Source organism: Thrips palmi, unplaced genomic scaffold (assembly GCF_012932325.1).
Source record: "Thrips palmi isolate BJ-2018 unplaced genomic scaffold, TpBJ-2018v1 HiC_scaffold_6, whole genome shotgun sequence".
Lineage (NCBI taxonomy): Eukaryota > Metazoa > Arthropoda > Insecta > Thysanoptera > Thripidae > Thrips > Thrips palmi.
In genome coordinates, this window is record NW_023144633.1 from 2,049,580 (window position 1) to 2,077,427 (window position 27,848).

Sequence of the window (27,848 nt, forward strand, 5' to 3'; positions counted from 1 at the left end):
CTACGAAAGCAGCGCGCGGCACGTTTTGCACGAGGAAAGGCGATAAGCGGCGCGGCTTTTCCGAGACATCAGCGCAGAGTGCGCGATAAATACTGATTATAAATTTATGGCGCGCGAAAGGCGGCAAATTATTTTTCGGCGCGGTCGTACGTTGCGCCGCGTTGCGCCGCGTTGCGCCCTGTGGCGAGAAGTATCTCTCCACGCAGCGGGTATCTCCGACATATTTCATGGCGTTGGCTGGCCTGGCCGGGCGGGCTGGGCTGGGCGGGCTGGCCCAGGCCGCGCCGTGGTGGGAGTCGTGGGAACGGGTGGGGCAGGCCGGGCCGCCCGGGCCGCCGCGTGGGAAGGGGCGGGGGCTGCAGGTGACTGGGGCACTGATCAAAGCGGGCGATGCTTTCACCGCCGCTAACAGGCCGGCGTCTAGCCGGGGCTTTAATCGCTGGTGTGCGAGGGAGAGAGAAAGAGAGAGAGAGGCCCGCAGAGCGCGCTCGCGTCAAAATGAGATGGATCATGGTTGACACAAATGAGGCTCGTTTCCACGTGCGCCCGTTACCCCCACCCTTCCCTTTCTTGGCCCCGCCAGCCTCACCAGCCCGCTCTGCTGCCGCTGTACAGTGGGCCAGAAGACCGGTGGAGGCGGCCGAAATTCTGTTTGCGTTTTGAGCTCCAGAGTCGCTTAACAGGACTCGAACCGAACGTGTGACCCAACCAATGGATTGCTCGTTCGGAGAGCAATCCATTGGTGGGGTTACACGTTCGGTTCGAGTCCCCTTTAGCGACTCTGGAGCCCGAAACGCGTCGAGAATTCTGTCCGCCTCCGCCGGTCTTCTGGCCCACTGTGCGCTGCACGGCGACGGCTGTGGCACGCTGTGGCGGCGTTTCTGCCCTTTAGAGTACAAAATAAATCTCTTCGACGTCACGACCTCGTCGGCGCACGGAGTGGGGGGAGGGGAGGCTGCGTCCGGGACTGGCGGACTTTAAATCCCGTTGCAGAGGCGAGGGGCCCGATGGGGTGGAGGGGCTGGGCGACGTCAAGTGCTGCCGAACCACGCCGAACCGCGCCGAACCACGCGGCGTCCTCGTCCTCTTCCGCCTTCGATCGACGTCGTCGCGTGTCCACTGCAATATCGCCGACGTAAGAAGAAAAAATAAAGTAAGGATGCCGTTGGCGTAAAACCCTCGCGTGCGTCGAGGGCGGAATTTGCGCGCGCGAAGAGTAGGGTTTTTTTTACTGCCCGTAACATAACTTCCTATCACAAAAAAAAAACAAAACGAACCCTCGCATAGACCGAGCCGTGTGTATCACTTTGGCCAACTTTGCGGTTAGAGCAGCCACCAACTTTGGAAAAATAAAATTGGCAGTGTGCGCAACTCTCTCTCTCTCTCCGCAGCGCAGATACGAGCCTCTTCCTTTGCGTTCGGCGCGTCTCTCCTAACCTCCTTTGTACGGCTCTCGAGAGCCCCAATTAGTCCCCAAAAGGGGATGCATTGTGGGGGGGGGGGCTGCAACGAGTTGTCGTGTGAGTGGCACCACGGCGCGTTGGATGCATGCAACGAGGCACAGGCGTCCCCTTCGACAGTAATTGGGCACACCCCAGAATGGAGAATTTTTTTTAAATTAGATAAAAAGGGAATGTTGGCAGCGAGTACTCGCGGCAGCAAAACACACACGATCTTTGTCATAACTGAGTACGTGGTGTTAAGTGGTAACCAGTCGCTTCTCCACTGCGAATCTTTCGTTTGAGTTGTGCCTAGCTAGAGTACACTCCGCGTTCCCATGTCGGGCCTGCAAATTGCTCCGAAAATTTTGGCAAAACGGGAAGGCAGGCGCGCTCTGCTAATGACAAGCGGGCTCCATTCCCGATTTAATGCCCGGGTCGACGCTCGCGCCGTGCGGAATGCAGCGCGGCTTTATGTGGGCAACTCGTGTATTGGTTTCGTATTATCATTGAGCCCGGCCCCACCTGCTGCCCCGCCCCGCCTCACCTGCTAGTGATCCCCCACCCCGACTAAAAGCATCGGGGAACGGCGCCGAGGGGTTTTTAACGTCGGGGAGGTTGGAGGTTCATATTTCGCGGGCCGGAGCGGAGGCGCACTGGAGGTGGGCTAGAGGCACGCTGCACAGTGGGCCAGAAGACCGGTGGAGGCGGCCAAAACTCTAGACGCGTTTTGAGCTCCAGAGTCGCTAAATGGGACTCGAACCGAGCGTGTGACCCCACCAATGGATTGCTCTGCGAACGAAGAACCCATAGGTGGGGTCACACGTTCGGTCCGAGCCCTGTTTAGCGACTCTGGGGCTCAAAACGCGTCTAGAGGTTCGGCCGCCTCCACCGGTCTCCTGGCCCACTGTGCGTTGGAGGCGGCTGGAGGCACGCTCGCGCTGTTTCCCCCCTTTCCTCCGCGGCACTGGAATAGTGAGAGCGCTGTCTAAACGCAGGAGGGGCTTCCGCTGCTTTATGAGAGCATTACCGATCCGCATTCACATTCGCATTCGGCTCCAGGCTGGGCTCAAGAACGGCTCCCCACCCGCTTATAAAGCCATTGAAACATCCTCCGGGCCGCGCCGAGCCGAGCCGAGCCGAGCCGAGCCGAGCCCGCCGAGCCGAGCCGAGCCGTTACATGCGCGGGACAAATTGGCCCTTGAAAAATGATCCCCAGGTGACTTCCAGGCGAGCACGATCAGGCATGCAGACAGACAGACAGACAGACAGACAGACAGACAGACAGACAGACAGACAGACAGACAGGCTCTGGCTCTAATTATTACGGCAATGACGAGTGAGGGGCCCTTTGTACACCGGCCGAGTGTCCCCTTAATGATGGCTCGGGTAGGGCACTGGAAGAGTCTGGAGAGCCTGGCTGGAGAGCCTGGCTGGAGAGCTGGAGAGGCGGTGGACGGGTCGCTCGAGAGGCGCCAGCGGAGACCGACTCCGAGGTTCCCTGCCTCTCTCTCGCACTCACGCGGCGGGCCGTGCGGGTGCGAGAGAGACAGCCCTTGGCGCCGTGAGGAATGCGAAGGTCACTCGAAGACTCGGAGCGGAATAGCAAACCGTTAGCTCTGCGGCTACGAGTCGGAAGGGAAATCGGGAAGGGGAAAAAGCGCGGGAAAAAGCCGCAATGAAAAATTGTTTTTGTGTTGTCTTTTTAGGGAAAGTAAACTTCAGCGGGAAGTAGCCGCACGGTTGTTGTCGCTTGGCTTCCAGGTCGGCGTCGCCGTGGCGTCGCCGCGGCGTTGTGGGGCAGCGGGGCGACACGGCAAGTAATTTTGAGACTACACGCACTATTCGGTGTTGCGAAAATTGATGGTGCTATAAAACGGCACGCCTCGCAGTGGGGAGGGGGAGGGCCTCCGCAGCGTGTAGCGCGGTGCTCCGGGCGTCTTCAAAAACAGCGCGTCGAGCAGCGGCGCCTTGACGCGGGTCGCCCGAGGACAAGAAGAGCAGCAGGCTGCCCTCTCTCTCTCTCTCTCTCTCTCTCTCTCTCTCTCTCTCTCTCTCTCTCTCTCTCTCTCTCTCTCTCTCGCACTCGCGGGGTGATCGAAAGAGGCGCGAGAGAGACAGAGCGACGACGCTCCAGAGGTGCCTGCAATTCGGACCAGATAACGCCACGCGTTGTCGAGAGACTCACGCTGTCATTCGCACATTGTCGTTCGTTCATTTTTGTTAGTTTTTTTTCTTTTTTTGCAGACTCTGTGAAGATGTGGACTGGTGGGGGGAAGGGACGGCAGGACGTGTGGGAGGAAGGAAGACTGCAATAAGCGAACGGCTTCCCCGCTAATGACAAACGAGAGAGACAGAGGGATACCGTACTCGGCCGAGGAGGGGGGCATCAAAGGGCCCCGCGCGAAAACGAAACTTTTTCTTTAAAAAACAACAACAACAAAAACAATAAAACGGAAGGCAAGAGGGGGATCGCTGGTGCGCGAGATGCTGCGGGTATCCACGCGTGGGGGGGGGGGGGGGGGGGGGAAGGGAGGGGGAGGGTCAAGTGAATTGCCAAATCACAAGGCTGTGGCTTCGCAAGCTCCGCAACCTCCCCGAAGTTGTTTGTTCCACGGCTGCACGGCTCAACACTGACCGACCCGGCAGGGCCCCACGAGTCAATCCGGACCCTCGTCAAACTTCTTCCTCTTCCTGTGTCAACTCGGAAAATCAATCCAGTGTGCATGTGTGTCTGTCGAGGGAGAGTGTCGCGAAAACACGGACGATACCGCGACGAAAAAGAAAAACAACGTTGCGTCCAAGCAGGTCAGAAGCAAAGTTAAACCAGCCGCCCATTTTGCGAGCGTCACCACCGGTTTGCACTGACTGTGCCTCGCCAAACGAGTGTTGTGGTGGACGGGAGAGGGTGGGGGGCGAAAGAGGAGGGGGGCCTGTGGCGCCAGCTGCAAGCAACCGGCCTGTTCACAGTGTGGTGCAGTGCCACCGAGACTACAGCTTCAATTTATGCTGTCGTTGTTTCGCCAGTTCCTTCCTTCCCCACAGGAGACCTGGAGTAGCGCGCGCTGGAGTTTGGCTACCGCTTTTCCCCCAGCATGTGTCCCAGTGATCACCGTGCCAAAAGGCCGAACGGGCATAGAGTTGCCACCCGAAGAGACTAGGCAACTCTAACCTAACCCAGCCTAGCCTAGCCTAGCCTAACCTAACCTAACACTGGCGCCCACCTTGCGTGCGTGGCGTCTGCCTCTCCGCTGACCCCTTGAGTGTGATCCCGCCCCGTCGCCCTGCCCGCCCTCAAAGGGCTTCGCCCTGTTTCGCCCGCGCTAATAACCGTTCCACTAAGAGCCCTCCTCCTAGAACATCGTCTCGGCGATGGCGACGGCATCGTCGGCCCGGCCCGGCCTGGTCAAAACAGCCGCCGCCGGGGGCTGCCTGGCTGCCATTCCTTGCCGATTGTGGGGCCGCTCCCATTGGTCGGGCAAGGCACGGCACGGCACGGCGCGGCCTTGGCGGCAGGCAGTTGAAGGAGTAGTGCGGCGCTGCGGCGCGGCCTCCGAGCCCGCAACTGCCAAAGTGGTGCCAGCCCGAATCCTCCGCGAAGCCATGGCCAAGCCATGGCCAAGGCGAGGACATTTTTCCCCGCGCGCCGTCGACCTCGGCCTGTCGGTCTGTCTGCCTGTCCGCCTGTCCGCTCGCCCGGCCAGCTACATGTTGCGCCGCGTAGACGCGCCCGTACATCCCGTCTTTCCGCCCCTTGCATCGCGTCTCTTTCTCCGCCAAAGTTTGCCCGGATCGTCCATTATTAGGGCTTTGAATACATTCCCAGTGACGTCCGCCGCGTTCTCCCTGTCTCTGTTTTGTTGTTGTTGTTTTTCGCAAGAAACAACTTTTTTCTCTCTCGTGCTGTTGTCGGCGTCCAGTTGATCGGCTTGAAGGTCCGGGATGGAGCGGGAAGGGAAGAGAGGGCCAGTGGACAGAGCCTCTTTGAGTGGCGGCTAGGCGGATCTTTGATCTTGGATGATCTTGCCCCCGACGCGACGCCGACGCGGACCCCGCTGACCCTGGGGGACCGGTCCGTCGCTGGCCGCGGCGTGGAACGGAATGGAGGCGTCGTGGTGCGCGATCGGGCTGACCTAACGCGTGCGTGCGTACACGCCAAAAGTGCAGAGGCCAGGCGAGGCCAACTTACACTTTTCGGGTTCCGTACCAAAGAATTTGGATCATTTCGTTTCATTGCCACTTGGCGGCCGGCCGGAGCGCCTGCGAAGTCGCGAGTAGGCAACGCGCCGACCGCGCATGCGCGAGGCTTGCCTACGCCGAGGCCGGCGGGCGCTTCGTTCCCGTTTCGCAGTGGCGGTGTTCATTTCGGCCATTCGGTTCGCTTCCTCGCTCCGATTCCATTGTTTGCGCTCATGCGGCTCGTCGCTCTGTCTCTCTCGCACCCACGCGGGGCGCCCCACGAGTGCGAGTGAGACAGAGTGACGAAAAAGTCCCTCGGCATCGGCCTACCCGTGATGGATGTGCCGCAGAGCTGCGCAGTCACCTACGAGCTGTTTGCGGAGTCTCCATTCGGTCGGTATCAGGGAGACGGAGGGAAGCTTGGGCCGGCCTCGGCGTCATTGTGGACATCCAGACGGGGCCCGGTTTGACTCTGCCGCCGGACGGCCCGCCCCGCCCCGCCCCGCCAGCCCGACTCCCAGCTTGGCGGTAGACCTTCGCCAGACGCTGCCAGCCCATCCAGCAGCGGATTGATTTGTTCGTGGAGCCGACTGAGCAGCCAGCCCGAGCTGCCAGCCCTGCTTGCCTATCAGTCACTGTCCCCGGACGCCCGCTTCAAGAGGCGCCCGCGAGTGGCGGACCAATCCCAGCTTTCCTTTGCATTCGCGGCATTCGCGAGAAAGCGCGGGAAAGTCCACTTCAAATTTTGCCGGGTGAATGGAGATTTTGCCGCGCGACCAGAGCGTCACCCTCCGCGTGAACGCTCCCCCGAGTGGCGACCCGCCGCGACCCGCGCACCTCGAACACCGTATCGTGTTTGCAGAGGTCTCCAAGTGGGCCACGGCGGCTCCCCCACCCCCACCCCCAACATCCAGAGTTGTTGACGGCGTGCTGCATCGCCGTGTCCAATATAACGGCCTGAAAGAGGGCGGTGCGTGTTAATATGAAAACAAAGTTGCGCAGCTTTGCTAAGTTTCGCGCCGCACACGCTAACCAAGTTCGCTTTCGACATGAACCGGCGCCGAGGAAAAACTTGGCGGATGTATTATGAATTTGCAGCGCGCTCGGCCGGCGGAACGGAACGGGTGTTCCAGCAACAAGGGGGTGGGGGTCCGGTCCCATTCGACAGCCACTCGCACCAAGTCTATCCTGTCCAGCCTTCCAAACCCCTGCTTAACTACACCTGCTCTCACACCTTGCCAAACTCATTCAGAGTTTGCCCGTCCCCTGCCACACACTCGCACACACACGCACCCACTCTCACACGCCCGCACAATGGTGTGGGGAGGCACAGTTCCAATTTCAAAGTTTGCCGCGCTCAATCGGTCGGCTTTTGGGAGCGATCTACAGTCGCCCTGGAGCCTGGAGCCTGGAGCCTGGAGCCTGCAGCCGCCACAATCGGAGAGGCTTCCTCTCGGTGCAGCGCGGTAACGAACTTAGGCATTATTTTCCGCACAAAGAAGTTGGTCGCGTCACCGCCAACGGTGCGCCTGGGGGTCTGTCAGTCTATCTGTCTGTCTGTCTGTCTGTCTGTCTGTCTGTCTGTCTGTCTGTCTGTCTGTCCGTCCGTCCGTCCACGTGTCACGATGCTGCCCGACACGCACGGGGAATAACTCGCGCGCGGGGCACTTTCACTGATTGGCGCGTGTAAGTGCGAGTGTCCCATCGTTTCTCCCTGTCTCTCTCACTCCCTTTCCCCCTCCGTTTTCCTCACCTTCTTCTCGTCTTTTCTCTGCCTCTCTTTCTTCACTTCCATTTGAGTAGACTGTATACAAAAGAGAAATGTCAGCAGTTGACTCTTTGAAAAAACTCAAGGTATTTTTTAAAAAAATCTCATTCAACGAACGTTAATGAAAGCAGATGATCCATCGCCTTTTACAACTGCTGTGATAGCCGAGAGGTTAGAGACGTGGGATCGAGTTACCGCAGGCGGGCGTTCGAATACCAGCGTCACATACGTTTTTTCGACTTGCTATCCTAAGGGTGGTGGTTCGAGGCCATCCGAGCGGAGCCGTGTGCAACAGACCCACATGCCGGAGGTTCGACTCCTAACAAATATTTCCATTTAATTTTACTGCCTCACCCAGTGCGGTTCAAACCCGTAAACGTGAGCCCACTCCAAGCATGGGACGTGGTGGTCCAGGGAGTAGAGGCGTCGGTTCCCAATGCTAGGGTCGGCGGTTCGACTCCCCCAACTTCTTGCGAAATTTTGACCGGGTCGGTCGAGTCCTGTTGCGTCAAGAACCCACCTCACGCCGGTCCCCTCATCATGGGCCGTGGTGGCCGAGAGCGTAAAGTCGTGTGATCCCGATGGCGGGGTCCGGGGATCGAATCTCATCATTTCATTACATTTTTCGACCGCCTTCCTCCCAGTGCAACTCAAACCCGTCGTCCAACACGCTGCCAGACGTACAAGCGTGATAGCGTAGTGGTCAGAGTCACATTCACCTGGCCACTCCGCTGTGGGTGTCTAAAAAGCAATCCGCTTCGGCGGGTTGGCCTCGGCACTGGAGCGATGGCGTATTTGATCCATCAATCCAGACCACCCGGTGTGTGGTTGCGGGTGGTGCCTCCTCGACTTGTCGGGGAGGCGATGATAAGTCCTTTGAAGCTGGCCTAAAACGCTGTATGTTCGGTACGGGAGCGCCGGACAGTGGGGGTACCATGGGGTACACAACCAACCCTACGAAAACAAGAAGCTCCCACCAAACCTCTTCTCTGTCTGAGTCTCTCTCTGTCTCTCTGTCGTCTCACTCTACGTCCCGCCCCTCAAAGAGCTTCGTACTGGGTGCTCTCACCCTACTGCCTGAGCTTTGGGGTCCTACTGGGTCCCCCGGCGAACGCTTGGGTCGCTGACGGGATTAACCCCAGGTACCTGATAGCACCGGTTCCCATCCCGAACACCGAAGTAAAGCAGGAGGCCTCCCCATTAAGACTGGGGAGGGGGTGTAGAGTTCAAATTTTTTTCTTTTCCCTTTCAAATTTCTCAGTCAATACTCGTTGCAGCCCCTATTAGAGTAAAAGCACGCTGACACCTTCATGTGTATAGTAGTTTTAAGTATGTTTCAAGTGTTAAAGTATCATCTGCTAAAAATATTTTTTGAACAGTGTTTTAACATTAACATTAACATTAACATTAAATCCGCGCAATGCATTTCCCCGCGCTCAACACATTTCCTCCTACGGTGTGTATGGCGCCGTGGCCTTTGACCATCACCGTCCTCGTCAAAAACGCTTCGCTGTAAAAAGAGTGCGGAGGCACACAAAGCTCTCTGCCGCCCCCGCGCGCAAACTCCATTGCTTTGATGAAAACCGAAGCAGCCCGGATGCAGGCGGCGGCGAGTTTTGACATTTATTTATTGTTTTTAATTTCTCGCATTTGAATGTGAATGCCGTCCGCTCGGAAGTAAGACGGTCGGCGCCAAAGTCTAATGACATTACTTCGTTTTCCTCGCGAACGAATCTTTTACATTTATTCCCTCCACTTTTCACGGCTATTTTCCGCTTTTTTTTCCTCCTCTTTCTCCGCCGGCCTTCTGCTTCGCGCTTTATTCGCGGGGTAAATGGGAGGCGCGTGATTCACGGGGAAATGCCATAAGTCTCGCGGGACGGACGGACGGACGGACAGACAGACAGACAGACATTTCTTAAAAGGTCGTATCCGTCACGAAACGGCGGGGGCAAGAAATGAATTGAATCCCAAAGATGAGGGACAGACAGACAGGGTGCTGCAGGCTGCACAGTGGGCCAGACGACCAGCGCAGGCGGCCAAAACTCTAGACGCGTTTTGAGCTCCAGAGTCGCTAAACAGGACCCGAACCGAACCTGTGACCCCACCACTGAATTCCTCGTTCGGAGAGCAATCCATTGGTGGGGTCGCACGTTCGGTTCGAGTCCCATTTAGCGACTCTGGAGCTCCAAACGCGGCCGGGATTTCGGCCGCCTGCGCCGGTCGTCTGGCCCACTGTGGAGGCAGCCAGGACGCGGCTTCCTCGACACATCGCGAGGCCGCCGCGCGGCTCAGGCGAAGTTTCGAATAGGCATTAGCCAGTGGCAAGTAGGCGGGGGCGTCGCGAGGCATTCAGCGAGGCGCTAGCGCCGCTAGCCTCGGCGCAGGCCTCAGCGCAGGCCGCATTTCGAGCGGGGAAGTTCCAAAAACCTCCACCCCGAGCGAGCACCCCCTTGGATTCGGGAAGTGGCCGCCCAAAGTCAGCCCGCCTCGCGATTTTCAGCTATTTGGCGCTGCCGCTACTCCGCGCGCTAGGGACACCCGAGGGGCCCCGAGGGGCACGCGCCCCCGCGGGGTATTGACGGCCCCACTTACAGTGTGGCCCGCGTCCACGTGCGTAACTTCCATCAGCAGGCAAGATTGGTTCGGCCCACCTAACCTGCGTCCCCCGGGACGGGCAGCATAATCTTCCAAGCTGTCACCGGGAGGCGGAGGGGTGGGGGAGGGGGACCAGGGGGACTGCGTCCTTCGAAGCATTACAGTGCATTAGTTTATTCATGCTGGCCTGCCTGGGGACTCTCTTATTCAACCCCGCTGGACAGCCGCCTTTTTACACACACGCACGCACACTCACTCTCCTACACACACACACACACACCACGCATGCATAAAGCTCTTTCCTCCTTGTTCACTCAGCATAGACAAATAGGTCACGGCCCTCGCCAACCTTGACCAATATTATTCCAGATATGCTATATATATATTTCCTGTCGTTTTACGTTGTGTTTCAAATTATGTTAAGGAACGCACCCAGCGGAGGGGCATACCGACTCGCCAGACGGGAGAGGATGGCACGCGAGTTTACCGTCAGCTTTCGTTCGATTGATTATTTCTCGCTCAATCACCCTGCCTCTCGGATCCGCGTTGAAGTGGCGGGCCTAAAAGGGGGCCAGTGTCATGGTGCAGGTAATGGGCCTGGAAGGGGAGGGAAGGTCGCCCTTAATTTATGCCCCGTGATGAGCAGTGATGATGACAAACGCCTGGAGGCCGTGTCGCTGGAGAGCCCCGCCTAATGCTATCCCCGTCAGGCCGAGGCGGCCTGGCCGTGCCTGGCCGTGCCTGGCCGTCTGCACGGCAACAGGTTCAACAGGTTCAACCTGCCGTTGCCGCCGTGCCACGCCGTTTCGCGTCAACGCGGGACATGGTATCATTCGGCGTGGACGGCATCCTTATGGCCGTCGGTCTTCGTCTGTTTCGAGGAGCGCGAGAGGTCGTATCCTCTACGTCATTCTTTACAGTCGCCCTTCCTGCGTTCAGGCGTACCCCATTTTTATTTCGACCCGCCCTTTTTTACGATGTTTTTGTAAAATTTCAACTTGTTTGTAATTAACAGGGGCTGTCCCAAACTTGCCCCTTCGGGCGGCCGAGGCACGTCAAACTCTTCACCCCCCACCCCTCTCTCTTTGGTTGGACGACGGAGTGGTAGTCGGATTTTAATCATAAGTTTTTCCGTGTTTTTTTTGTCTGGAAATGGCCCGCGCAACTGGTGCACTACTCGTGGCGCGATAAATCTGTCACGCTGTCGCTCCGTCGCGTCGCCCCGCGTCGCCCCGCCGCGCGCTGTCAGCGATACGACGCGACACGACGCGACACGGCGCGACGTGACGGACGCCCTGTCTCTGTCACGCCCCGCCTGATTCGCGGCCATGCAGTCCATCACGCGGTACCTGCCGCGTCGGCGGGGAAGAGGCGCCAGACAAAAAACTTGACAGTCGGGGAATAGTACCGCCGGCGGGGCGCGAACGCGGGAACCCGGCCGTCGCTCACGGCGACGATAACCACTCGACCACCACGTCGTTTGAACCTGCCTAGCGGCGCTGCCGGCGCTCGCAGTGGACTGGCTTCTCTCCGCCCTGAGGGACTACACCGTGTCCTACACGGTCGGCAGGTAGGGACGGCCAGGGGCGGCCGCAAGACACATACGTAGTGTATACACAACCGGCCCGCAAACTTGTTTTGTGCTCGTGAGTCACTCACTACTCTGTGTGTGTGAGTGTGTGTGCGTGTTTGAGTTTGAGGGAGTGTGCAGTACCGCGCTGGCCCATCTGCATCGTAGAAAGGGCTGTCCTCGCCGCCAGCCCCGCCAGCCTCCATGTCCGCGCGGCACAGAGTGTGTGCGCGGCGGTGCGGTGCGCGGTCCGCCGGGCCGACAACAAGGAGGCCCAGATGCACAATGGGGCGGTGTGTTTTCACTTGCAGATCCCCGGACGGCGCGGTCTCTCCACCACTCCCCGCGCGATAATGCGTTGGCAGACGGACCTCGCTTCGCCTCTCCTCGCGTCGCCTACACTCTCCGTTTTGCATATTTTCACTCTTTCCACTTTTATTTCATCCCTGCGACATTTTTGTGTGTGAGGACCGATGCAGCTAGCTGCGTGCCATCGCAAGACGACTCCGACATTCGTCACTGGGCTGGAAAGACCATAGCTGACATGAAACTTTTCTTCAGAACAAGGTCTCTACCGTGATACGCCATATTTTTCTATACAGGGCATGGACGCAGTGAGTGACGGAGTCCACGTGCCCTTTCACTTTCTCCCGCCTCTCTCTCTCTCTCTCTCTCTCTCTCTCTCTCTCTCTCTCTCTCTCTCTCTCTCTCTCTCTCTCTCCTCCCTCTTCCATTCCACTCCGCCCCCCTTTTCCACCACACCATAATGAGCATGCTTCGAATACTGTAGTATCAGCACCGCGCGGCCAGTCAGTCGTTTCGAAACAAAAGACGACGCCTCGCGCTTTTGTCTCTATCATTTTTTTCATCCTTTTTTTCTGCCCCTTTCCATTATTCCTTTCCTCTTTTTCCCGCCGTGCCGGAATCGCATTACGTTCGCTTTCTCTCTCGGGTCGAAAAGGGGGGGGGGGGCGAAGAAAGACGAGGGGCCTAATTAGCGAGGGATTCAAATCACGCGTGAACAACAAAAACAACAAAAACGATCGGGGAGGTGGGCGTGAGAGAGAGAGAGAGAGAGAGAGAGAGAGAGAGAGAGAGAGAGAGAGAGAGAGAGAGAGAGAGAGAGAGAGAGAAGAGAGAGAGAGAGTAATTGCAGCTTGCGTGAGGGAAGGAGGGCTGGCTTTATGAGCCGGATGCCGGAGGGGTGCAAAAATAGGAAAATACGCGGCCGGGATGTGCGCAGTATTAATTAAAGAAACAATATAGAGAGTTCACGACAGGCACGCCAGGGATGCTGCCCGGCCGCAGCACGACAGCACGCCGCACAGTGGGCCAGAAGACCGGTGGGGCGGCCGAAACGCTGGGCGCGTTTTGAGCTCCAGAGTCGCTGAATGGGACTCGAACCGGACGTGTGACCCCACCAATGGATTGCTCTCCGAACGAGGAATCCATTGGTGGGGTCACACCTTCGGTTCGAGTCCCACATAGCGACTCTGGAGCTCAAAACGCGTGCGGGGTTTCGGCCGCCCCCCGCCGGTCTTCTGGCCCACTGTACACGCCGCGGAGGCTGCTCGGCCGCAGCACCGCAGCCCGGCAGCATTTAGCACTACTTAGGGGGGACCGGGAGCGGCCGGGGCCGACCGGGACCCACTGACCGGGCAGCGGGGCACTTTGCGGGGACGTCGACTTAAATGAAACAAGTTTGTTGTTTGGCGGCTCGGCGCGGCTCGGCGTGAGAGCGGACCGAAAGCCGAAGGCGGGCCGAACCCGAAGGCACCCGAACGCGTCCCGCGCTGCTTAGCCTGCTTAGCCGCGTCCGTTTCCGCGTGTACACTGCAAAGTGACGGGGACGAGAAATTTCGGGTGCGAAGATGGCCATCGAGACAAAATATCAATGGAGGTGCGCGGACCTCATTCAACATAACGAATAAAGTCTCTTGTTCCAATTGCCGCTACCGGGACTCGAACCCCAGACTCCCCGGTTCCCGCGCTCCACATCCCAGTGTAGCCGTTGTAGGCGGGTGGGCGTGGCCACGGACGCTTGCGAACGCTTGCGAACGCTTGCGGCGGGGTCATCAAAATTAACTCAAACCGCGGCAGGGCGCGCCGAGAGGCCCTGGCCTTGGCTGGGCTCGAGGATTCTGAGAACTAAATAATAGCTCAAGTTGGTCCGAGGGCCGAGCGAGGGCTGTGGGGCGGGCAGGGGGCAGCACTGGCTAAACGGTTTATTGGCTGCATTGGCCGCCGGGTTGGAAAAGGCCGGGGCTGTCTAGTGTCTAATGTGGGATGGGGTAGCAGTGGCCTCGAAGGAGACCCCAGTTGGCTGGAGATGACACGGGTCCGGCGCGGCACGGGGACGGCACGGGGGCCTTCAGGGGGCTCCAGGGGGCTCCAGGGGGCTCCAGGGGGCTCCAGGGGGCGGGCTTGCAGGCGGCGCGTCACTCCAGGACGTGCGCCCCTGCTGCGGCCAGTCACAGGCCCGTCTGGGGCAGCAGTTGCAACACAACACGACCACCGGAAAGGTTGTTTTGCTTCCTGCAATCACGCGAAGGCCTTGTCTCCCCCAAGCTTCCACGATGAGTCTCTCAATATTGGCATTTTTGACCGACTCAGTCAGTAGAAATATTCCAGACGCCATGAAGTACAGTCATCTTCCTGAAATTTGAAATTAGAAAATGGAAAGAAAAGTATGGAACTCTGCCACTGAGTAAGACTTTGTGCCTGCGTCACGTCAAATGGCTCCAATTCGATTTAGTCCCTCGTCGTGGGCAACAAAACACCCCAACAAAATAATAGTACCAAAAAAAAAATTGATTGTGTATTGGGATTTGAACCCGCGGCGCGCAGCTGAGATTCGCAATTACAAGCTGGCTCTTGGCGTGGGCGGCTTTGCTGCCGCAGTCCGTTTTGCGGGAGTCGCGGAGCTACGCCGCGACCGCCAAGCGACCGCCAAGCGACCGCCACGCCACTGCCATTCATGGCGTTCCCCGAGCACGTGCCTTCTGATTGGCGGGCCCGGCTTTGCCTATAGTCCATTCCATTCCATTAGTCCTCCCACGCCAGTCCGCGGGGCACGTTCGAAATTACTGAGCCCGCGGGGACATCCTGGAGCTCGGTGGAAAAGGTTGGCATGGTTTGAATGGGGAAAAGGGCCGAGTTCAAATTTCAAAAAGACTACAATTTTATTTTATTTTTAAAATCTATAAAAATGAAGGTATTTTTTTTCATTGTCCCTGGAGCCAACCGGCCACACTGGAGAAATAATTCTCCCTGGAGTCTGTTTGTGGCTGATACTTGAAGTGAAGGGTCGGACCGCCCAGTATTGCCAACCGCCCGCTACACCACAGAGTGCAAAGCTCTTGAAAAGTTGGCAGGACTGCACACAGGGATTCGGGGCGGCGAGTATTGCGCCTCCCCTGCGCACAGTGGGCCAGAAGACCGGCGGAGGCGGCCAAAACGCTAGACGCGTTTTGAGCTCCAGAGTCGCTAAGTGGGGCTCGAACCGAACGTGTGACCCCACCAATGGATTCCTCGTTCGGAGAGCAATCCATTGGTGGGGTCACACGTTCGGTTCGAGTCCTGTTGAGCGACTTGAGACCTTAAAACGCGTCGAGAGTTTTGGCCACCTCCACCGGTCTTCTGGCCCACTGTGCTGCGCTGGCGGGGCTGGACGCGGTGAGTGGCGCCCTCTAGCCTCGCCTTCGTTGCCCCCGATTTACGACCAATAGGAGAGACGGCCGAGATATGACCGCGATCCGACCGGTTTTAGCGCCCCGCCCCGCCATGGCCTCGCCGAGGGTATCCCGGCAAGGATGGCCGCATCAGTCGGCGGTTCGAACACTTTGTCCGGTAAAAAGGGGCGGGGCCGCCTGCGGGATTCCATGATCACAATTGGAGCGTTGCCCGGCCCGAAACGCCGCCGCGATTAACTGCGTAATTTTACCCCTTTAACGGTGTGGTGCCACTTACCCCTGACGTTCTCCAGCCTTACCCCGTTTCCTTCCAGGAGCCCATTTTCCGACCCCGCCTCGGCCGTTTGCATCGTAAATCACAGCATTCTCCGCCGAGTCGTACAGAGGTCTCTGCGTGTTTTCTTGCCGCTATTCTTTTTTACCGCCGGCCTCGTAAAATGATTTTCCATTCCAGCGTGCGCATTCGCTGGTACACGTTGCGGAAGGTCGATTGCCCGCGAAGCGATTCTTGGAATCCGGTCGGTTTTGGACCGCCCCCTTACCTGAACCGGTTTCTGCGCCTTTGGTCGCGGGAGAGGCCCGCCGAGGGGGTTGGGAGCGCTCAAACCTCGGTCAGCCGCGGTGTTTACCGCAAATAGGTGCCCCCCGATGTCAAACAGTTGACACGCTGGTCTGCTCAATCCAATTACAATCTCAACCCTGATGTGAACATTTTGGTTTCATTTCACTTTTCTGTTGGTTTGAAACACACGGAGATTTTTTTTTGTTCGTCCTCGGGGTTGGCTCCAGGACGGGGGCGGCACGACGGCCAGGGTATGGACCGGATGCAGAGCGCCTCGTCGCAGTGACTCTGCAAGGTAACAAGGGCCGCGCGCCTCCCGAACGCCCAAAATCATCCTCCTCGTATTTCTTTCGGCCGACAGCGGGATTCGATCCCACGACCTGCCGGCTCCGGGCAAGGCGCCGCGCCACGCACGCGGCTCCCCGGAGGGGCTCCGCTTCCTGGGGGACCGTCCGCGCCCCTTTTTCTCTCTCGCCAACAACTTCCAACTTACTGCTCCACGTGAATCAACAAAATTCCCTCCGCGTCTCGATCGGCGCTACGCGTCCACGGAAATATCAAGTTTGAGGTTTTCTCTTCTCGACACCTGTAAGGAAAAGGCACGCAGTAGCGGCCGCGCGATCCAAAAGGCGCTCATTTGCGGCCCTGCGATCTGAAAGGCACGCAGTTTGCAGCGCGCGATCCAAAAGGCACTCAGTTTGCCCCGCGCGATCCAAAAGACACGCAGTTTACCGTGGCGGCCGTAAACTGCGTGTCTTTTTGATCGCGCGGGGCAAACTGAGTGCCTTTGGATCGCGCGCGGCATACTGCGTGCCTTTCAGATCGCAGGGCCCGAAACATGAGGCCTTTTGGATCGCGCGGCGCCCTGGCGGTGCCTTTCCTTACAGGTGTCGTTCTTCGGACGCTGTCCGCACTGTCGGCGCCCTGGCCGAGCTGGCAACCCCACCAGGGGTGACCCTCCCGGCCTTCCGTTTTGGGAGCGATAGGGTCCCTGAGCAGACGATTCACTGTCGCGTCTCAAGAACGACCTCGTGAGCCCGGCCGAGGCGGTGCTCCTCGGGGAGCTCCTCTGGGCGTTCCTCGGGGCGTTCCTTTGGGCGTTCCTCAGGGCGTTCCACGGGGCGTTCCTCGGGGCGCTCATCGGGGAGCTCCTCGGGGCGTTCCTCTGGGCGTTCCTCGGGGCGCTCATCGGGGAGCTCCTCGGGGCGTTCCTCTGGGCGTTCCTCGGGGCGTTCGTCGGGGCGTTCGTCGGGGCGTTCCTCGGGGCGTTCCTCGAGGCGTTCCCCGGCTTGTTGTACTGCAGACGGTACACCTCACCCTGCCCTGCTCGCCGCGCTGTCCCTCGAGGGCAGGGAGTGATATTGGTCGGCGCGGGGATATCGACGCGAGCTCGGCAGCAGGGCGGCAGCAGGGCCCGGGGCGGTGCGGGGGCAGCGGAACTAGTAGCTTGTAGTACGCCGGGGTGGCGGGCTGCCTGGGCGTCCCTCGGGGTTGGACCAGCCCACCGTGAATCAGCGCCCAGACCGCAACTCAAGAAAACGTCCCATTTCGGGTCCATATCGAGAGCTACGGCCGTCTCCCGCACCGCGAGAACTCCACTTCTATTTTTTAAAAAAATATTTCTCGATTACTTCTCTTAGCTCTGACCTGTCAGTGTCGCTGCCAGAGCGCTGCCCAGAGGACGAACGCCTCGCAGAAGGCCTTGATGGAGCCGCGCCACTCGAAAGTGTCCGACCGACCACTGATTGAAGGCAGCCGGGCTTGTTTCGCCGGAATCCACCGTCCCTCTCGCCGGCCGCACTGGGGACGCCTTGGGGTAGGCCGCCCCGCCCCGCCCCGCCCCGCCCCTCCCCACATGACACCAATCCAGGCTCAGGGAACAGCTGTCTTTATCCTGTTGGCTTTGCCGAGGGAAGGAGCCCAGGCGTTTCCTTGTAGTGTAGCAGGTGGAGATGCCCCCACACAGGGTACACACAGGGTGCGCCTCGGGGTGCACACCGCAGAATTGACAGTTTTAGTCTTCTGCTTCTGCCGCGGGGTTTGTTTATGGGCGGCAGGTGCGCGGAACAGACAGACAGACAGACAGACAGACAGACAGACAGACAGACAGACAGACAGACAGACAGACAGAGATCCTGAGAGGAAAAGAAGCGTCGCTTTGGCGCTGCAGTTCCTCTCGGAATAGCCAAGTGATTCCCAAACATATTGCCGTCGCCGCGCCGTGTAATGCTCCCGATTTGTACCGCAGCCCTCCAGCCCGCCGTCCGTCTCTCTCACGCCCGCGCGAGTGCGAGAGAGAGAGAGAGAGAGAGAGAGAGAGAGAGAGAGAGAGAGAGAGAGAGAGAGAGAGAGAGAGAGAGAGAGGGAGAGAGAGAGAGAGAGAGAGAGAGAGAGAGGAGAGGGAGAGAGAGAGAGGGGAGAGGGGGAGAGAGAGAGAGAGAGAGAGAGAGAGAGAGAGAGAGAGAGAGAGAGAGAGAGAGAGAGAGGCAGAGAGAGACCCCGCCCCGCTCTCGAGTGCACTTCCGTCTCCGCTCACCCTCGCGGTGCCTGGCGGCCGGCAGACTGATTCCGAAGGTCGCTCTGTCTCTGTCGCACTCTCGGCCAAGCTCTCGGCGGCCCGCAGGAGTGCGAGAGGGAGGGAGAGAGACGGGGCGACGCCGCCCGGCCGCTCTCCGCTTTTTCTGAAGGCGGCCTGCCGTACAGAATCACAGCACGTCCGAGTGCGGGGCCGCGGGGTGCTTTGGGACACGCCACTGCTCGCCAGTGTACCAGTGTATGTGTGCTTTGCCTCGGCGTTGCCGCCCTCGGCGCGGCTCGGCGTGGCTCGGCGCTGCCGTTGTAAAAAATGAAACCTTACGACTTTCCTTCCCCACGGGCCGGTGCCGCCGGCGCTGGCGGTGCCGTGGGCGGGGTGGTGGGGGAGGCTCGCAACCGGCGTCGTGGTTGCGCTGGGATGGCCGTGCCGGGCCGGGCCGGGCCGGCCGTGCTCGCCACTGCCCTTCTTCCGTACAAGTCAAACAAACTGGTGGAGGGGGAAGGGGAGGGGGGATGTCAGCCAGAAAGGGAAACAGTGACGCTGTAAAAGGAGTAAAGGCTCGTTTTAAAGTAAAAGTGGAAACAAAACTACTGCTTTAACATTGCTCCCTGAAAAAAAAGTTAACTGAGGATGTAACGGTACTTGAACCCGGGTCCTCAGCGCCGGAAATCAACACCCTTAACACCCTCGACCGCAGTGTCAAATGCAGCATCTTGGGTCCTGCGAGTAGGAATAGGTGTCAATGGGTTTCGACCGCACGCGGAATCGCCCCAAAATAGTCGGAATGGGCGTTCCAGGGCGTTCCAGGAGGGCGTTCCCGAGAGGCGTTCCAGGAGGGCGTTCCAGGAGGGCGTTCCAGGAGGGCGTTCCAGGAGGGCGTTCCCGAGAGGCGTTCCAGGAGGGCGTTCCCGAGAGGCGTTCCAGGAGGGCGTTCCCGAGAGGCGTCCCCGACGGGTGTCCGGGCGTGGCCGCGACAGGTGTCGCTGACGGTGTCGTGGACGGCCGCCCCGCCGCCTCCCTTTTCCTCCCTTTTCCGGTGTATTTCCCAGCGGGTTGCCGCCGTGCCGCCTTTTTGCGTGCGCGGACGTGTGGACGTGAAGGCTCTGCTGAGAGAGTGAGAGGTCAGATGATTTATGGCTCTTTCCTCCATTTTCCTCCTGGAGAGAAAACGCTTTCTTTGTCTTTTTGTAGGTTTTTTTTCGCTCGGTCGGACTTTGGGAAATTGCAACTGAAACACTGGCCGTATGGGGCCGAGGCCATCATAGACGTCTGCATGAATGCGCTCAGCTCGGGCTGCTCGAGCGCCGGCCTCGTAAACGTGGCAGTAAAGCTGTGCTGTAGCGCTGTGGCCTGGCTGCAGTGTGCGCCTTCTGCTGCCAATCTCAGGCCGCCCCGCCCCGCCCCGCCCCGCCTCACCCTGCGATGCCAGTGTTGCCATTTTCCGAAGAAAGTGCAGTGTGGTGGGGCCGCCTGGAACGCCTGTGAATCGGCGGGTAGGCAACCCGGTGCACTCGCCGACGCGACGGGCCGGCCCGCGCTGCAGGGGCTCTACCTTTGAAGAGGCTAGACCACATTATGCCGTTTCGGGCCGGGTCTCTGCCGTCTCTCTCGCACTATTCACGCCCAGAGAGTGCGGGAGAGAAAGAAAGACAGTGATGCACCGCGTCGGGCTCCTTGCAGTGTCCACACCACACACACCCACTCGCACAGTGGCGGGGTGGTTGGTTAGCTCTAGCATGATGCGGGTGTTTTGCATTGTAGGTGGTGGGTGGACAGGCGCTGCCGGGCGCTGCCGGGCGCTGCCCGCACGGTGGCCTAATTTCACACCCGTCCGTGCTTCCTTCCGTCTGTCCGCCCATCCGTCTGCCTGTCTGTCTGTCCCGAATGTATGTGTACTGCTGCCAGTAAGTAATGCATTTGCGGTGCTGTACGGTTTTTTTCCCCTGCGGATTAAATTTCGCGGCGCTACATCGCCCGGTGTAGGTGCGCGACGCGTCCGGGGGCCGCGGGGGCCGCGGGGGCCGCACGGGGCTACAGGTGGCACGCCCGCCGCGCGTGCTCGCTCTGAGTTGCGCGTCGCGCGAACGGAGTCACGTGCGCGACACGGCAGTACATCCCGTCCTTGTCGCTCTCATTAACACGCGGACGGACGGACGGACGGACAGACAGACAGACAGACAGACAGACAGACGGACGGACGGACAGGGGCTTTCCTGTCGGTGGAAGGTCACGCTCGCAGTGTTATTGCCAACCTTTCCTTTTAGATAAAGCGACACAAAAGGAACGCGCGGGCCGGTATTCTGCGGATTTGGCGCGAACGTGATGCGGGGGGGAGGGGGGGAAGGGAAAGGGAGGGGGAGGAGGGGAGGGGAGGAGGGTGGGGGGAGGCTCGCAAAACGGCTCTCGATGTGACGCCCAATCAGGTCGCTCGCTAATGGTGTTCGAAACGCTAAGCAAATTAGCGCAGTGAATGTGTCCGTCCGCCCGCGCACGCGCAGTGGCAGCAGTGCCGCCAACGTGACACGCCGCGCGCATCGCAAAGCGACGCAACGCGTCGCAACGCGTCGCAAAGCACCGCGCATCGCGCCCCCGGACACGAAAGGCCATTAACGCTTCGGCGCATTTTAATGCTAGACACGCGACCAAAGCACGGCGGGCAGCCCGGCCAGGGCGGCCACCATTAGCCATTATCTCGCGCCACTGCACTGTGTCTGTCTGTCTGTCTGTCTGTCTGTCTGTCTACCTGTCTGTCTGCCTGTGAGTCCGTCTGTCGGTTGACTTCGGATTTCCGATCGCGGTGGCGGCATGTTTTGGATGTTCGACCTCCGCGCGGGCCGCGCCGCAAGGCTCTGTCTGTCCGTCCTCTGTCCCTGCGTCCGCCGAGCGAACGAATGCTAAATCGGCGTGCATACCTTTTCCCGTTCATCCGGCGCATTAATGCGACACATGCGACGCAGTCGTTAGGGGGGGGGGGGGGGGGGGAGTCGCGAGGCGTGTGATTGCTTCGCGGGCCTCGGCAGCCAACGGCAGCCAATCCCTGTGTGTTGCGGCGCCACCGCTGCAGCGCTGCCACGGCCGGATCGGCCGATACAAAGCGAGCGAATTAATTCCAGTATGGCGTTGATAAACCACTTGTTGTCGTGGCAGCGGGCCTAGCGCAGCCTGGCGCAGCCTCGCGCAGCCTAGAGCAGCGCAGAGCGATCCGCAGTGCAGGCTGCAACGCCGAAGTGAAACGGAAAAAAAAATCACTGGAAACGCGCAACCCCGAAAAAACAAATACAAACAAGTGGGTATTTGTACCAGAGGGTTTTGGTTTCGGGTGCTCGTTGGGTGCATGTTGCGGTAAGCTGAGCTGCTGGGAGCAGAAGGATGGATCGGGGTGGAGGTCAGAGCGGCTCGGGGGAGGGCTGGGAGGGGGGATACTGCGGTCGCCCTGGTGACGAGGAAGAGGTGCTCTGGGCTCGGCTCGGTCGCCGTTAATTTAGAGCGCCTGCAACGTGCCTGCCCTGGCGGTGCTGCTGGCGGTCCTTCTCCTGCCCTGCCCGCCGGCCATTAAAGTAAAAGATTCAGGCTCATCTGCAACATCCTCGAAGGAGGCGGTGCTGGCATCCGTTTCTCTCCGGGACTCTGGGGAAGGGGAGGGGGAGGGGGCCGAGCCAACGCAAGGTGTTTCAGTCCTCGTGCGAATTTACTCTCTTGGTTACTTTCAACGTTTTGCCTCCAGTTTTTGTTCTTGTCCGCAACTTGTGATCGGAATGTATCTGGTTTCGCACTGCCGATTTGTTTGAAGGCCGTTTATCGGTTTTCAAAACCGAATCGTGAGTTAGGGCGCTCGAAAAGTTATGCCCGGTCGTAGACTCTGTGTTGGCCCTCTGGACCGCAGAGGGCTAAAGCTCTCTCGCAGCAATCTGGCCCCGCGATCAGGGAAGAGCCCTTCAGAGCTACGACAAGTGCATGAGCCATGTGGTCGCCGGTGACATGTACACACCGGGAAGCTCCACTCCCACCCGGCACTTCCGTAAAAAACATTCATCGTTTGTAATAGTTTTCGAATTTTGATTTTGGATTTCAGAATAATGCTCCCAGTACGTAAAGGTGCCGAAGCCAAGACCCAACAATAACCTTTTTTTTCGTTTGGTTGCTTTTTTTTATTATCTAGTGCTCTAGTGCGTGTTTTTTTTTTACAAAGTTGGTGAAATATTTTGAGGAATGTTCAGAGGGTATAATTAAAACATTGTTCGGTTCAGAATATTCAATTTATAAAAATGACAATCAACATCATATGTACAATTACTTTCGAGACGTTTTCTTACAGGCTACATTTTTTTTTACAATCCTAGAGATATGTCTATGGCTAGAGTCAAGAGCCATGCACATTTGCACAGGAACCGTGTATAAACACAGAGTGGAACCTTCCCCGTTTGAAATTCGAATTCCCCGCCCGAGATGTTATTGTCGTTTCCGGCTCACTTCCACGCGGGAAACAACAACAACAACACAAGCACGGAGGCGATTCCCAGCAATTCAACAGAGTCGTACACAGAGGCGGCGCGCTTCCCCCGTCGCGATCTGCGAGCCATTGATTTGAATATCACCCCTTCACATTTAGTCCGAAACCGGCGGCGCTGCCGGACCGCTGGACGCGCAGTCCGAACAGCAAAACGAGAAATCTCTTTGGCCAGTGCTCCATTCAGGGCTCGCGGGCTTCATGAAAAATTCAGCCCCGCAGATCGATGTCGGGCGATGGAGGCATGGCCCGACGGACGGGCCCGGCGGTCCCTTACTCATTACCCCAGGCAGCCCGGCAGGCAGCCCGGCAGGCAGCCCGGCCAAGAAGAAAGGGGCGAGTACCTGCCGGCCGGGCTGGGTTGGCTGGGTGGCTGGGCTGCCAGATTACCCCGCCCTATTAAGACGATGATGAAAAAGTCGGCGGAACAATGCGGGTCCTGGAGGCACCCTGGTGGCACCGCGGCGCCACCAAGTTGCCTTCGACGCCACAAAGAGGAAAAAGTAAGCAAAGTTTTCGCAGCCCGCGCCGTGGTGATAGAACTACCCGCGGCGAAAACGGTTCGCCGGGTTTGGGGGTTGGGGCTTGCCAGTGGGGCTTCCCGCGGGGCCGCCCACCTCATTAAGAGGCAGCGCGTCGACTCGACGGAATTAGACAGATTTCGGAGCGCTTCGCACTGCTCTGTTCGCCCGGTGACACAATTATCAGAAATTGGTTTGGAATTGGATTACTCGGCCCCGGCTGCGTCGCGCGTCCGTCCGGCCCGTCCACACACGCTCACATCACTTGGACAAACTGAACAAGAGAGGCATGATTGCGTTGCCCACACTTGTTGCTCAGGTGAAGCTGATGAGGTCCTGCTCGATGGAGCGGCCGCACTCGCTGGGCGCGCTGCGCTCGTCGGCCAGGCTGATGTAGGTGATGCCGCGGAACAGTGTGTGCAGCGGCGGGCTGTCCGTGTCCAGGGCCGTGTCCAGGGCCGTGGGCGTGCCGGGCTGCGACAGCATCTCCCTGCCCGAGAAGGCCGAGTCCGACTTGCGCAGCGCGGCGAGGTGCGCCGCCTCCTTGAGGCGCAGACGCTGCCGCCAGCACCGCAGCCCGCACAGCCCCAGGCACGCCGCCGTGGCCGCGCCGCCCACCACGGACACCAGGATGATGCTGAGGTAGTTGCGCTCGATGCCCAGCGACACCAGGAAGGCGCCCTCGCGCGTCGTCACCTCGGTGGAGCCGATGACGAGGGAGTAGGCCTCGCGCTGGATCGCCAGCGTGAAGGCGTAGCGGCTGTGCGGCTTGAGGCCGTGCACCGTGTACGAGTGCATCTTGAGCCCCACGGTGAAGGTGACGGAGCGCGGCGCGGGCGGCGGCGCGGCGGACGCGCCCGGGGCGGCCGTCGTGGCCTCGGGCACCTCCTCGACGCGCAGCGTGTAGCTGTTGGTCACCGCGCTGCTCATGTTCCACGCCAGCGTCACGAACGTGGAGGTGACGGTGAGCGGCAGCAGGCGGACGTGTACGTCGCGGACGTGCAGCCGGACGGCGCGGGCGTCCTGGCCCGCCGGCGCGCGCGCCTCGCACGTGTAGGTGCCGGCGTCCTCGGCGTGCAGGTACAGCACCGTGAGTACGTGGTCGCGCACGCACACGCGCCCCGCCGCGTCCGCGCACTCGCCCTCCGACAGCTCCACGCCGGCGTGCGTGCGCCACGACACGCTGGCCTTGGCGGCGGCCTTGGCGGGGGCCTCGCCGGCCGCCGGGGCGCCGAACAGCGCGCGGCAGTGGAAGGACGCGTTGTTGCCCAGCGTCTCCGAGAAGGCCTCCGGGAACAGGGGGATGATGTAGGGCGCGCAGGGCGGCTGCGGCGAGGGCGGCCCCCGGCACGACACGGGGCCCTGCGTCAGGTTGCGCAGCCAGCCCAGGCTGCAGTGGCAGTGCAGCGTGCCTGCGGGGAGCAGAGCATTTCCTCAGGGTCAAACACCTCAATCTGACCACCTCTGAACTTCTCCCTTCCGCGCGACCAGTAGGAAAACGAATTAAATATGCACTGTACGTACCGTTGTCCAGCCGCAGCGTCTTGAGCGAGGGCGCCGCGTCCAGGAGCTCCCTCTCCAGGGCGAGCAGCGGGGTGCTGGACAGGTCCAGGGTGTGCAGGCGCGGCACGCCGGCCAGCCCCTGGGGGTGCACGTAGGTGAGGTCGGGGTTGGCGGACAGCCGCAGTTCGCGCAGCTCGGGCAGGGCCTGCAGCGCGCCGCGCCGCACGGTGGCGAGCGCCAGGGCCGGCGACGGCGACCTGAGTCGCTGCAGGTGCAGCGTGCGCACGGCCAGCCCCACGACGGCGCCGGCCGGCAGCGCGCCCCACGCGTCGCCCAGGGGGTTGTCGCTGAGCACCAGGTCGCGCACCGCGCCCAGGCGGCGCAGCGCCACGTGGGGCACGCGTCGCAGGGCGTTGCGCGACAGGTCCAGCGTGTTGGTCACGTTGACGGCGTCGAAGGCCGAGTCCTCGACGCGGATGATGTGGTTGCCGGACAGGTCCAGGACGTGCAGCAGCGCGGGCAGCACGAGCGCCGGCACGCGCGACAGCGCGTTGTCCGCGAGGTACAGCTCGCGCAGCGCGGGCGCGTCCGCGAAGAAGTGCGGCTTGAGCACGGCCAGGCGGTTGCGCCGTAGGTCCAGCACGGTGAGCTTCGGCAGCGCGAGCGCGGACGGCGCGATGGAGTGCAGCCCGTTGGCCGTCAGGTTGAGCACGCGCAGCTCGGCCAGGTCGCGGAACGCGAAGCCGCCCAGCACGTGCAGGCTGTTGGCGGTCAGGTCCAGCACGCGGAGGTCGCGGTTCGCCTTGCCCGAGCCCGTCAGCTCGGCCACGCCGCTGCCCTGCACGTGCAGCACGCGGAGCCCCGGCAGCCGCCGCAGCGCCCAGAAGTCCAGCCGCCGCATCGTGGTGTTGCCCACGCGCAGCAGCTCCACGTCGGCGTGGTCCTCGGACAGCACCGGCACGCCGGCGCACGCCATGGAGGCCCTCGGCCCGGACACCTCCACGTCGGCGGCCTCGGGCACCGGCAGCGGCTCGGGCCCGCACCGGCACATCGCAGGGCAACCGCCATTGCTGCCGCCAGTCGTCGGCGTCGGTGCGGTGGTGGTGCTGGCGGTGGTGGTGGAGGTGGTGACGGTGCTGGTGTCCGCCGTGCTGGGGGCCGTGCCGGCGCCCCACGGGGCCACCACGGCGAGCAGCAGGAGCACGAGCAGCGGCGACATCGTCAGGGTGGGTCCGCCTCTAGGTCCGCCAGCCCCATCGCCGTGCCCCGCTTCCCTGCCAGCAGTGTGGGTGCGGCCGTCTGGCCGTCAGGCCGCCAGGACGTCACCGTCGAGGGGCCGCTGTCCGCGCGCAGCTCATCCCGACGGAAGTGGCCGCCCGGCTCGGCGCACAGCGGCGGCTACATTTAATTTCCTGTCACCCTATCCTTCGGCAGGGCCTTCTCGGCGCGGATGAAAGCGCGCCGGAAATTGGCCCCGATATCCTTTACTCCTTGGCTGGCTGCCGGCTGGCCGTCCGGTCCTTGGCTGGCTGCCGGGCTGGCTGCCGGGCTGGCCGCGGCGAGGCGGCGAGGTGCGCGGCGACGTGCTGCAGGCCGACTACTTGTTGCGGCGGGCGGTGCTGGCGGCGGGGGCGGCGCGGTGGCTCCTCGCGTGGCGGCAGTCGGCGGGACACTGTCGGCGAGGCGAAGCTCGGGGGCGGAGAGAGGGAACGCCGCGGCGAAGCGAAGGGGCTGCCGCCGCCACCGCCGCCACCGCCGCCAGCGAGCAGTGTCAGCGCCATCACCCCCCCGCTGCAGCACCCGTGTTGCAGCACCCCTCCCTCACCCCTCCCCTCCCCCGGCCGGACCGCGTTGCGTCATTTGCGTACCTTGCACTCCACGAGCGGCTTGAAATAAACCACACCGTTCGCCCACGCCCCTACACGTGTTCATACACAATGTATGTTTACAGTGGTTCACATTCACGCCGCGCCGGAGAACAAGAACGAGGCACCGAGGCACTGCAGGGCGACCTTCCCCCTCCACCGCCCTCTCCGCGCCCTGTCGAAGCCTTGCCTCGAACAGCCCCGCGCCGCCCCGCGCCGCCTTACTCGATATTAGTTCCCTCAATATAACTCACGGTCGGCCGGGGGTTGGGGAGGGGGGAGGGGGCGACCGGAAGGGCGCATACAAATGCGCTATGGAAGTCCCTCCGGAGAAACCGGTGTATGCATGCGACCCGTCCCCCCTCCCCCCACTGTAGGTGCTCCCTAGCTCCCCGACGCTGATCAAACGGTCGCGGTCCCGCGGCACTTCGGCGCCGTTATTCCCGAGAACAAGTCCGCGGAATTACTTTTGTGCCTTTTGCGCGGACGTCCCCGGACGTCCCCGGACGTCCCCGCCAGACACGCCGGCTCGGGTTATTTTCGGAGGAAACGCGTTAACGTTTCCTTTTTGCGAGAAACACGGGAGTGCCGAAGGGGTGCTCGGCGGGACGGGGACGCGCGGGACGCGACGTCGCAAAGAAAGCTGATTTACATCCGTAATATCAGTTCCTAAATCACTCCCCGCTCCGCGCCGCGCGCCGCGCGCTACGCCGAGAGCTCAAAGTTGAAAGCACAGGGTGGCCCGGGGTTGCCCCGGTCGGCCGCGTCGGCCCCCTTCTCCCGCGGGCCGCCACGCCGGCGACGTCTCGGAGGGCACTTTCTTGTACGCTGTCCGGTCCGGTCGGTCCTTCCCCAGAACTTTTCTATTTGAATATCCGATTCGGCCGTCGCCGCTGCTGCGGTCGTTGTAGGCGGAGTAACATGCAGCAAGTCGACGGCAGCGCCGGCGGCCAGGACGTCAACCAGGGAGAAGTCAAAGCCCGAAGCCAATGACGGCAACCAGCACGGGCGAGTGCAGAAGCACGCGTTTGGCCGTGACGCAGTACGGTGTACTACACGAGCTGCGCTGGGACGGCCGGGGCGGCTGGGGCGGGTTATTGGGGATTAA

General features: G+C 60.6%; 2 protein-coding genes across 2 annotated transcripts in view; one reads left to right on the plus strand and one right to left on the minus strand.

Annotated features, from left to right (window-relative positions):
• The window catches only part of LOC117651966 (Krueppel-like factor 5), a 50,646-nt gene extending 27,904 nt beyond the window's left edge, over positions 1-22,742 (plus strand). The window contains exon 7 of the mRNA XM_034396593.1: positions 22,685-22,742. Within this exon, the coding sequence (XP_034252484.1) occupies positions 22,685-22,742 (58 nt within the window). The remainder of the gene's footprint in view (positions 1-22,684) is intronic.
• LOC117651967 (leucine-rich repeat and immunoglobulin-like domain-containing nogo receptor-interacting protein 3) lies at positions 22,586-26,094 on the minus strand. Its single transcript, XM_034396594.1, has 2 exons — positions 24,897-26,094; positions 22,586-24,784 (listed from the first exon to the last, which is right to left on the minus strand). The coding sequence occupies exons 1-2, from the start codon at positions 26,092-26,094 to the stop codon at positions 23,688-23,690; spliced, it is 2,295 nt and encodes a 764-aa protein (XP_034252485.1). The 3' UTR covers positions 22,586-23,687.
• Positions 26,095-27,848: the final 1,754 nt, after the last annotated feature.

Excerpts from the sequence above, each read along its gene's own strand:
- LOC117651967 (XM_034396594.1), bottom strand. The coding sequence starts at position 26,094 with ATGTCGCCGCTGCTCGTGCTCCTGCTGCTCGCCGTGGTGGCCCCGTGG. Across the intron at positions 24,785-24,896 it reads GACGCTGCGGCTGGACAACG|GCACGCTGCACTGCCACTGC; the intron begins GTACGTACAGTG and ends TGCTCCCCGCAG.